Source organism: Martes martes (genome assembly GCF_963455335.1).
Source record: "Martes martes genome assembly, chromosome: 6".
NCBI lineage: Eukaryota > Metazoa > Chordata > Mammalia > Carnivora > Mustelidae > Martes > Martes martes.
This window is the reverse complement of record NC_137893.1, coordinates 5142037-5154388: the sequence shown is the minus strand read 5'-3', so window position 1 is coordinate 5154388 and position 12352 is coordinate 5142037. Positions and strand designations below refer to the sequence as shown.

Sequence of the window (12352 nt, the reverse complement as noted above, 5' to 3'; positions counted from 1 at the left end):
TAATTTTAAAAATGAGGCAGTAATGGTCAAATGACAGTGTAACATTCTCATTTCTTTCTGTATTTTAGGTCCAGCTGTATTATAATGATAAGATAATTTTTTGTTTGATTTTAAATGTAAGGCTCAAAGAAAAAGCAAATAGATGCCCGAATAAAATGATAGCAGCAGACCAGTTGAACAATTGGAATTAGCTACCACAACTCTGGGTATAAAATGTGTTTTATGTGAAAATGTTTTCAGTGTTTTAAAAAATTGTCTTTTAATTTATTATTGTTAAAATCCTGAAAATAATTTAATGCATTTTATTTTTATATTATTTGTATATCATTAATAGGTTTTTTATGTACTCTTGGGCCAGTAAATATTTTTCATATTTCATTTCCTAATTTTTATTTTCTTGGTTTAATTTTGTTGAAAAAATCCTAAAACCAGTCAGTAAAATAGGGTTATATTCTAGTCTTTATCCGGTCTTCCAGCATTGTAGTATTGAATTTATACATAGCCATTATGTATCTATCTTGGGAAATAACTACTTAATTTTATAATTTAGATTTCTCAGCCTTTATTTTTCTGTTCTCTAATAGTTTTTCAAGTTATCCTTATTTCTGATATTACTTTCCCACAAAGAGGTTGATAAGTTAGTTAATCCAATAATTCAGGAATTTTAAAAATGTGCAAAATTTTAAGGTGGCAGAGGATGGGATGCAGAAATAGTGATTCAGATATAATAAAAGAGTCATGGGGATAAAGTGTCAAAGGCAAAAATGAGCTGAGCCTTATGAAATGTTAAGAATGATTTTAAAGCAAAGGTTTTAGTTTTTGGTGAATTAGGTAAATTAGGGGAAAAGGTGTGTAATATTAACAGGTCACGTAGAACAGAACTGTGCAGTGACTATTTTTCTTCTTAGGAGCAGAATTCACTGACTGATGATTGAGTTTAAAAAAGGGAAAAATCGGGGCACCTGGCTGGCTCAGTAGGTTAAAGCCTCTGCCTTCCGCCAGGTTCATGATCTCAGGGTCCTGGGATCCATCGGGCCGCATGGGGCTCTCTGCTCAGCGGGGAGCTTGCTTCGCCCTCTCTCTCTGCCTGCCTCTCTGCCTAGTTGTGATCTCTGTCAAATAAATAAATAAAATCTTTAAAAAAAATAAAATAAAATAAAAAGGGAAAAATCAGGATTGTTAAACAGAGAAATGTAAGGAGACACTAAGTAGTATGACCGAAACAAGTTTTCAGTCTTAAACAAAAGTAGTTAAGTAGTTTTCAGGATATGGGAATTTGGGAAAAAAAAAAAAAAAAAAAAAGTTACTACCAAATATCAGTTTTAGAGAACATGAAAAATTAGAGGACCCTGAGTGCTGGAAAGGTGAATACCCCTAAAAGCTGAAAGGTTTGTATTCTCAAGTTGATGATGCAACCTGTGGAATCCAAAACAATTTCCTGTTTAAACTAGCAGAACCAGAGTGGGGTTTGGGTCCTAGTGTGGCTTGACATTTCATCAGGTGGTTGATAAGGTATGCCTGTATTTCAGTATGCAAGCTGCAGAAATGTGTGCACCAGGAAATTGCAGTTAGTTGGATCCTTGAGCCAGAAGAGTCATCCATCCCTAGAAGATGTCAGCTGATAGATTCACAGTCGGAAGGGATTTGTCTAGTAGGAAACAACCAGGAAAAAATATTTGGTGTCCAAACAAACAGTTGTGGAAGTATGGAATGGTGAAAGCTTGGCTTAGCACCACCATTTGAGTCACGTGATACGTTCATCAAAGAAAGAAAGGTGTTCTTAAGCACACTATGGGCTTGGAGTGTTTGGGATTGGAGGTAAGCAGCCTATCTGCATTCTTCTCATTTGTTAGGGAAGGATGTGTGTTGGGGAAGGATGTGTGTCAGGGAAGGATTTTCCATTTTAAAGGGCATAGATAAATGGAGTGTGTCTAAATGAGTGAGAAGGTATAAAACCGTATTATATAGCTCAGAGAAGAGGGTACTTAGATATAGAACTGTTCTAAGTATTTTTGTCATAGGAACAAGGCATTGGATCTGTTTTATGACCTTTGGAGTGTTGAATGGGGGGAAGTGGGAGAATTTTTAGGAATGAATTTGATTCAGTAAAGTTTGTAAACTTTAATAACTTCAGAGATGTCTAAAACAAGTTGTCCTGGTAGGGAGGATTTCTGGGATTATTGTAGTGGGAATTTTTATGCTAGGTGATTAAACAAATGCTTCTGAACTTTCAGTCCTCTGAGCCACGGTTGTAGGTTGATGAGGGTATTGTGGAGATGAGATGTTTGAGCATTATCATGCAGTGTTTGATACAACAAAAGTTAATACAGTTGACTCTTGAACAACACAGGACATTGGGGCACTGACTCCCCTCATGGTCAGAAATCCATGTATAACTTTTGATTCCCCAAAACCTTAACTACTAATGGTCTGCTGTGAGCTGGAAGCCTTACCAATAATATAAACAGTGGGTTAACTCATATTTTGTATGCCATATATATTATATACTGTATTATTACAATAAAAGTTAGCTGGAGAAAAAATATTAATAAGAACATCTCAAGAGAAAATATGTTGACAGTACTGTATTGAAAAAAAAAATCTGGATATAAGTGGACCTGTGTAATACAGACTGTGTTATTCAAGGGTGTGCAGTATAAAATATATTAATTATGAAGCACTTCCATGTTTCATAAATGAACACTTGTAAATCTACCACTTACAAAGAAACTAAAGCACTACCCATACCCATGACATGTTTCTGTAATATTTTGGTCATGGTTAGATATACTTGATGGTATAACTAACAAAAACCTTTGATTGCCAGGACTTACGCACTGCAGGCATTACAGACAAAACTTTGTAAAATAGGGTGTTAGGGGAGAAAATAATAAATGGGGTTCTTGCATACCAAGGTTGGACAACAATGAATTTAGTTGAGTCATTCAATAAGCAACCTCTAATTATATGAGGTAAAGGTGCAGAGAATTTAAGTAAGAGATCTAAAATCACAGTTACTTTTTTTTTTTTTAAGATTTATTTTTTAGGTAATCTTTATACCCATTGTGGGGCTTGGAGATCAAGAGTTGCACGTTCTATCATCAGCTGAGCCAGCTAGGCTCCCCAGAACTTGTTTTGACTTGAGTATTGGGAATAACATAGCAAGAAGTGCTGGTGATTTCCTGGTTAGAAAGGTGCTCTTGATAAAGGTAGTACTCAGCTGGTTAGACCCCCACAATGAATAAGATAGTAAGGTATTTGAGAACTAGGACTTGGTTATCTTTTCATTCCTGTCAGTACAGTGTTGCTTATGATTTGTATTATTAAATTGAGTGATATATCTGAGACTAAAAGAAACATGGTAGAAGGACTTTTTATCTTAAGAAAACTAGAATTTGTAATTATATTGTTTGTACCTTCGCCTCACAGTTTCTTTCTCAGAGTTTATGTATATCCCATATGAGACTAACTTTTGGAAAGCTTGAAACCATGATTTGTTCAACATTAATGCCTTAGAACCTAGCTCATTTACCCACCCATCCGCCCAGTGCACCGAGTATTAACAGAGGGCCCACTGTGTTCCAGGTACTGTTCTAGGAGGTGGAGCTATAGTGGGTAGCAGAATCTCAGAACTTTCAGTTATTAATCAGAGAATCACACAAATATTTATAGAAATAAAATTTAAATGGTAAATATTATCTTCTATTTTATCATCTAAGTGGGTATGTGAAGGTCATGGATTATTGTGGTATTTATGTATTTTTTATTTTAGTTTTCTGAATTTTCTTATAAGTCTCTTGGTTTTTCTAAGTTTGATAAAATTGTTTACCTGGAAATATGTTGCTTTCTTTTTTATTCTTCTTTATTACTGTGGCTATAGATTTTTTTAATATTGAATTCTTCTTGCATTTATGATATAAATTCCACTGCCTTGGTACATTATTCACTTGATATGCTGGTGGAGCCTGTTTATATAGTATGTTTGCATCTATATTTATAAGCAAATTTTATCTATGGTTTTCCTTTTTGCTATTGTCAGGATTTTTATGTCGGCGTTACTAACATCATAACAAGACTTAGTTTCGGAAGAGGAAATTTAAATGTAATAAATCAATATTGAAAGTGCTTTTATATAGAGACCTGGACTAAAAGATATATGCATAATTTTAATTAAATTTCCCTAATGTCCTTTGGTTAATTATTTACTGTAATTATGTAATTATATAAACATTTATGTTTGAATTATTATTTGGTGGTTCAAAACTTGATGGGAGAATTGCTGTCACATGCTAATATAAAATAAACACTACTTTGATACTGGACATGTTTAGGAAAGATTTTGTTATGAAACTAAGTAGTATTAAAAAGAACTTAAGGAATGAAGTCTTACCTTTGTAATGTAGGTAAATCCAAGGTACCGTCTTTTGATTTTTTTTAAAATTTCATTTGCTATTCAGAGGTGCACATTTGGTAAGCTTTGACAAGCAAATTGTTATTTAAGAGATAAGATATGTTATAAAATGAATATTGCCCTCATTGAAGCAGAAAATGTATTGTGGTACAGTATTTTCACGGATTTAAGGCTATCTAACTGGGTAAGAACACCTTCGATCATGACTTTCTGTTGTATTGGGTTTTATTTAGCAAAGTGATAAAAGTAACTAGTTAAGAAAATTAAAGTGTGCATTTATATTTCAAAGTTCCGTAATAGCAGGAGATTGAAATTCCATGTTTGGAAGGCAGTCAGAATACATTATAAAAATAAAAGGCGTTTTACTTTTAAATACTAATGGACACAAGCCTCTTCCCCAAGAAGGTAATCTCTAACATGGAGAGAGAGAGATAAAGAGGCATCCAGCTAATTTAGTAATGACAACCCTTATTACACAGTGTGTTCTAATGGGCAGAGGACTATCTTCTAACACAATGTGGAAGCTTAATAAAGACTTCTTGAAATAATTAATCAATTTCTTTGTGCAAGTCTTGATTCATTGGATTTCTTATATTTTTTCTTATAAGAAGTATATTTATATACCTGGGAATTGTCCTAATAATTTTTTAAAAGGTCATTGGCTTTAGATTCTTGCTTTTCTTCTTATATTTCATACATTAACCTGATGTAGTTTGATCTCTGTAAACCATCTTTTCCTTGAAACTTCTCTGATCACCAGTGGCTTAGTGGTCAAATCCAAGGTACCCTCTTTTGCTCTTTACTTTACCATACTTCTGTGGTTTTTGACCCTGTTGATTACCGTATTCTTCGTTCTGTCATTCTTCAGCTTCTTTGACACCTCTCTTCCCTTCTGCTGCTGTCCACCTTCATTTCTTCGTGGTTTGGATCTTCTTTGCTTTATTCCTTAAATGTTGCTTTTTCTACAATTCACTCAGTCTGCCTTTCTCCCTCTTTTCTCTCTAAGACATCTTTTCTCTTCCTGTAGCTTTGACTAACATACTTGTGTATCAAACTCAGACTTCTGAACTTAAAATCTCTGTTATCTATTGGGCATCTATTTGGATATTCCAAAGATACCTAAAATAGCTAAGGAAGTAATCTAGTTCAAAATCTCATTCAGACAGATTAGTTCTGAAGTATAAAAGAGCCTTTGTCATTAGTTTTGTCTAATACGCATTCTTATTTGATTAAAGTTCTTGTTTGGAATGACTGGCCTCATTCAAGCATGGAGAAATTAAGCAAAATAATAGGTATATTAAATAGAGGATAAGAGCTTGGGCTCTTTAGTTAATTTAAATAAAATATAGGGGCACCTGGGTGGTGCAGTCAGTTAAATGTCCGACCGTTGGTTTCAGATCAGATTGTGATCTCAGGGTTTTGAGATTGAACCCCTAGTTGGGCTCCACCCTGAGGGTGGAGACTGCTTAGGACTCTCTCTCCTTCTGCCAGCCCCAACTCCCAGTGCGCTCATTCTCTAAAATAAAAAATAAATCTCTTAAAAAAAAGACATTATTTGGTTTAGATAAATTTGATTTTTGGTAGAAATTAATTGAGGCTATAGTCCTGTTAAACATAGACTTAATCCAGGGAATGGTAGAATAGGTTAATAATTCATTACTCTTTGAGTTTTAACACTTTATCGATGACTCCCTCCCCTACCTTCTGTTTTATTTTCCCCCCTCGACTAGCAAGAATATTTTTTTGTCTAACACATTTAAAATTTTTACTTTTAACAGAAATTAGCAGAGTACGGAAAGACATGTACAATGACACATTAAATGGCAGTACAGAGAAAAGGAGTGCAGAATTGCCTGATGCTGTGGGACCTATTGTTCAGTTACAAGAGAAACTTTATGTGCCTGTAAAAGAATATCCAGATGTAAGTATATTTTGTTGTCTTATTCAATTTTTTTTTTCTGCTTCACATACTTTGGGAAGGGATATATTTGGTGACAAATACTTAAGCGTTGTCAGCTGCTTAAAAAAATGTCATCTGAGGGACTAGAGGTATTAATTTGGTCTGGACAGTTAAAAAATTTTTTTAGATATATTTTCACTTAATGGCTGCTGTTGTCACTTTTGGAAATGCGCATGGTAAAGACTTGGTTTTAGATTTCACACTGAGGCCAGAATTGCGGAAAGAGCTTTGGCCTGAATGTCGCAGAGAGCACCAAATACAATTCTCTTCTCATTTTTAATCTGACCTCAGTGAAGCTACAGCCTGGGCTATGTCATCCTTTCAGTAAAATGAGAAGTTGGGCTATGTGACAGCTAAGCTTCCTTTCAGCTCCAAAATTTTTATGATAACCATTGTTCATAATTTTTTTCTTTTGTTTTATCTTTTTCATTCCTGTTTCTTCCTCAGATATTCTCCATAAACATCTCGTTGCAAGTAGCCGCCTTGTCCTATACCGCTTAATTTATAACTTGCTCCAAACTCTTGTTTGTTACAAAGCTCTATGTCATATGGTTCTTTATATCTCTCTGACCTCATCTTAAGTGAGTTTCCCTCTCCTAAATACACTGTAGTCACATTGGCTGTTAGAACAGGTCAGGTCTATTCCCAGCCTAAGTATGTTTATGTTAGCTGTATACTGGCTGGCTTCTTTTTATGGTTAAGATTTTAGCCCAAATGTTACTCAGAGAAGCCTCCCCTCACTATTTTATCTAAAGCAATCTAGTTACTCATTGTTTCACCTAATTCTCTTTATTTTTCTGAGGAGCACTTGCTGTCTGGTATGTTTTAATTTGTTTTTCTATTTATTTCCATCAGAGTATAAGGAACTTAACACAAGAACCTTTTTTGGTGGTTGTTCACCATGTACTTCCAATGTGTATAATATTTGTACATGATTGGTTCCAGTGCCTTCTGAATACATAAAGGCAAACTGTTGGTATTTTGCTAGGTTTCAGAGAACTATTCTGAAAGCAAAAACTATTCTGATTTTGCAAAAAGGAATTGGTATTGTGAGGTCAAAATGTGATTGTATATTGTAAGATTCATTGATTATATGGACAGTCTGCTTGTCTAAAGTTGGAATATAAATGTCTTAAGTTGGATTAATGGAAAAAAGCTTTGACATTCCACAAGTTGCATTTCTAATACAAATTTCTTTAAGGCTAATGCATTTACTTTGTAAGTATTTTTGGTTGCACATATATAAACAATTCTGGATAATGTAGGCAAGGAGTTTGTTGGAAGGTAATTGGGTATCATAGGATTAAAGGAAGTGGCTGGAGAACAAAGCCTCCTGTAAGACAGGGGCCATGATACAAGATACAGCTTTGAGAACTGTAGCACTAGGAATTCAGCCTTTTCTTTGAGACCCTTGCTTTTAACATAATTTGATTTCAGTGCCTCCTACACTTGATCTTCAAACTTCAGATTCTTAGCAGAGAAAATGTGTTTTGGACCAGTCTGCCATGACTGAAGATGGAAGGTTAACTAATAAAACCTAGACATGATTACTCTGGTCCCACCCTCGATGACTGGAATGATTCCTAGAGATGGGAAATTATGATTTGGCAGCTATTCCAGTTGGTGTCTACTGCTGTTTGGTGTTTCATTATCTCCTAAAGGATATCAGCCTTCTCATCTGTTGGTTTCAGAGATAAAGTTTCAGGGGCGCCTGGGTGGTTCAGCGGGTTGAGGCCTCTGCCTTCGGCTCAGGTCATGATCCCAGGGTCCTGGGATCGAGCCCCGCATCGGGCTCTCTGCCCAGCAGGGAGCCTGCTTCCCCCCTCTCTCTCTGCCTGCCTGTCTACTTGTGATCTCTCTCTGTGTCAAATAAATAAATACAATCTTAAAACAAACAAACAAAAAACCACCCTTGCATCCCTGAGATACACACAAATTGGCAAGACATTAAATTAATTAAAAAAAAAAAAGATAAAGTTTCAGCACTAGTCATTAACACAGAATACATAAGAGCATAAGATGTTGTTAGAGAAAATAATCTTGGTCTGCTTGGTCTGCATTCTTCTGGAAAAAATCCTGTTCAGGGAAGGTAATATTTATATTGCATTATTTAAAAGGCATGTTTGATATAATCCTCTAAGTGAGAAGAGATATATTTCATAGCGTGGGTTCAGTAGTAGGTAACTTTGCACTCTGTTCCTGTCTTTCTTCCACCAGTTGAGATTCATTGCCATGGTCAGCTCCTGTTGCTGACAGCTGTTAGGCGGTATAACATTGTCCAGGTCAGTGGATTTCAATATGTGGTCTCCAGACTATGGTATCCATGCCTTCTGGGAACTTATAAATGTTCAAGCCCTACCCCAGACTAGTTGAATCAGAAACCCGAGGGCTGAGGCCTCGCAATCTGCCTTCCAAGCCCTGTCAGTGATTATGGTGCATGTTAAAGTTTGAGGAGCACTGCTCTTACTTGTTTATCATCAGAATAAGTGGGGCTAACAGGTGGTTCTTTTGCCAAGGATTGTTCAGGAGGTGGGTATAGTGGTGAATTAAACAGTACCTCTGCTCTTGTGGAGCAAACAGTGCAGTGGCAGAGATGGAAAATGAACAAATGAATATTTACTTTAAGTGCAGTCAGTGCTATTGAAAAAAATAAGGTGGGCTAAGCATATAAATGATGACTGTGTATTTATAGTAAAATTATCTCTTAGAAGATGGAGGGAATGCAGAGACATGACTGACGTGATGGGGAGAAAGGCATGAAAATTATCTGGGGGAAGAACATTCCAGGCAGAGTGAGCAGCATGTGTAATTCCTGAGGCATGAGTGTGCTTGGGAAGTGTGGTAAGATACAAGATTAGAGAGTTAGCAGAGGGGCCATCTTATGTAGGGGCTGTGAGCCCCTGTAGGGATTCCAGATATTATTCTGAGTGAAGTGGGAAGCCATTCAGATGTTTTGAGCTGAAGAGTGATAATGGGCTGAGTTCGGTTTTAATAGATTCATTCTGGTTGCTGTGGACAATGGGACACCAGTTTAGGGAGTAGAAGAGAAACTTGAACAAGAGGACTTAGAAATTCTTGGTTCCTGGGTGGCTCAGTGGGTTAAGCGACTGCCTTTGGCTCGGGTCATGATCCTGGAGTTCTAGGATCAAGTTCTGATCAAGTTCCAGGAGCAAGTCTCCCTGCTCATTGAGGAGTTTGCTTCTCCTTCTGGCCCTACTCCTCCTCGTGCACTCACTCTCTCTCAAATAATAAATAAATAATAAAATCTTTATTTAAAAAAAAAAAATTCTTGGATCCTGCATAGATTATTAACTTAGAGCCAGTAGCATTTGCTGATACGTGGGGTATAGAGTGTGAAGGGAAGTCAGGAGTAACTTGCAGGTTTTGATCAGAGGGAGGAACAGAATTACCAGTTCCTAAGATAGAAAGACTGAGGCAGGAGCCCATCGGGCAGGTGGGGATTCAGCAGTTCTGATGTAGCCATGTTGAGTTTGAAGTCAGATGTCCAGGTGTGGGCATATCAAATAGGTAGGTGGGTTTATGAATTGTGGATGACTTTTGGCACCCAACAATATCTATTTTAACAAAGCTTTTAAAATGAGAAATTTAGTTATAATTCGTAAGAGGATTGACATGGATTTAAAACCATTGTTTTAAAAAATTACAGGTAATTTTTTCAATACCTTAATTTTAAATTTGTTACAGGAATTTAAGGTATATTTAATACAAGAGTTCTATTATAAGAATTAAGTTAATTGTGGTGCCTGGGTGGCTTACGCGTCCAACTCTTGGTTTTGGCTCAGGTCATGATCTCAGGGTCCTGAGATTGAGCCCTGCCTTGGGCTCCGTGCTGGGCATGGTGTCTGCTTAAGATTTTCTTTCTCCCTTTCCCTTTGCCCACTCCCCCCCCCCCCGCCCCCAAGCTCACATGTGTGGGCATGCTCTCTCTCTCTGAAAAAGTAAAAAAGTTAATATTTGTTACAAGATTTTAAGAATTATTTTCCTTTGAGGTTATTAATATATACCAAATGAGTAGTAACTGTTTTGTGCTCTGTATTAGGAACTTTATGTCACCTTTTGAAAAAAAGGAAATAGTTCTCAAATAAAACAGGGGAATCAGATTTTGGCAATATGGGAAAAGATTTATTTCAAAATTATGAATTAGATATTGGCCACAGTGGAAAAAAAGATGCATTCTTCCTTTTCCTGCTTTTCTTCACTTTCTGTATCTTAGAGATAATCATATGGTTCTCTTCCACCCACACCATTTGTATATAGGTTTGATTTTGTGAATTCATCCTATTTGACTCAAATGGCTTTTATTATTTTACATTTATTTTAGAGAGAGAGAGACCGTGCGCGCACATGCACGTGAACCTGGTGGGGAGTGTGGGCAGGGGGGGAAGGGGAGAGAGACTCTTAAGCAGACTTGCACTGGGCTCGGGGTCTGATGCCTGGCTCAGTCTCGTGTCCCTGAGATCTCCACCGGAGCGAAAACCAAGAGTCAGACACTCAGCTGATTGTGCCACCCAGGTGTCCCTGCTTGTTATTAGAGCTTTGAAGGGGCATATGACATAGTAGTTTAAAAAGTATGGATGCAAACCCAGACCCTTGACTGGCTCTGCCAACTTTGTAACTTTGGGCAAATTACTTGTCATTTATGGTTCTCCATTTTCCCACCTATATAAGGAGGTAGTAAGTCTCTCACAGGTATACAAGGAATTAGAAGAAGTGAGTTAATACACATGAAGCACTTGGAAAATGTCGTTACACTGTGTCAGTGTTAACCAGAATGCAAGGTCCATGAGGGTGGGGATTTTGTCTCTTGTATTCTCACTGCCTAGAATGGTGTCTGGTGAATGGTAGATGTACAATAAATATTTGTTGTGCGTATCTGTGTGAAAGCCTCACTCTTTCAAATAATGCTAAACTTTTATTTTAAACTTGTCCTTTGCATCTGCACATAGCAACTTATTTTATAAAAGTGTTAGTTTGGAGGTATAAGAGTAGCATATTGAAGATGAACTGAAAATTGGCTAAAAATTCACATTCAGTATTTATTTATTAACAAAGCAAACTTTTATTGCATCTCTGCTGTGTACCAAACACATCCTGGAGGTGGGGATATTAGTTCTGTTGAGAAACTCTTTGACATAGTTGGGTAATAGTGGGTTTTTGAGCCAGACAGACCTCAGTTTTGAATCTTGGCTTTACTCCCTTATGGCTGTATTTGTCAACAGTTGCCATAATAATACACCATAATAAACTACTCTAAAACTTACTGGCTTAATATAACAAGCATTGGTTTTTGTGCTGTTTAGCCTTTACTGTATGGTGGCTGAGATTCTACTGATTAGGCTTAGCTGAATTTGACCTATGCCAGCTGCCGGTGAGTTTAGCTCTTGTGTTCTTGCTGGGCTCAGTCTGACGGGACAGCAGCTGGTAGGAGCATGCTCTTCTCATGGCAGGGCCCTGGAGTACCAGAGCCAAACGAAACTGCTTAAGCATGTGTAAGGCCTCTGCTCCTGTCTGCTAACAATCCATTAGCCCAGTGATTGTCCACTGTGGATGATTTTGCCCCTCTCAGAATTTGACAGTATCTGGAGATATACTGGGTCGGCAAAACTACAGGGAGTGGAGATACTGGTGGCATCTAGTATGTAAATGCCAAGGATATTGCTGAACATCTTAAAATGAACAGGGAAGCCCCTTCACAACAAATGATTATCTTACCCCAAATGTCAGTAGCACTGAAATTAAGAAACTGCATTGACAGGCCATTCAGTCCATAGTGAGAAGGGGACTGGAATAAATACTTGCTGAGAAATAGTCTATACTGTCATATTGGCTTTGAGGTATCATGTTAACTTTTTAGAATCTGTTCCCTTGTTCATTAAATTATAAGGTCCACCTCATAAAATTGTTTGGAAGAATAAAGGTAACAAATGTATGGCATCTGATACTGTACTCAGTATGGTTCT

General features: G+C 36.9%; 1 protein-coding gene across 7 annotated transcripts in view; it reads left to right on the top strand.

The window, feature by feature from the left end:
• QKI (QKI, KH domain containing RNA binding) overlaps nt 1–12352 on the top strand; it is a 155421-nt gene that overhangs the window by 30509 nt on the left and 112560 nt on the right. For all 7 annotated transcript variants that reach the window (XM_080805705.1, XM_080805704.1, XM_080805703.1 and 4 more), the window contains exon 2: nt 6190–6332. In XM_080805705.1, coding sequence (XP_080661831.1) covers nt 6190–6332 — 143 coding nt within the window. The remainder of the gene's footprint in view (nt 1–6189; nt 6333–12352) is intronic.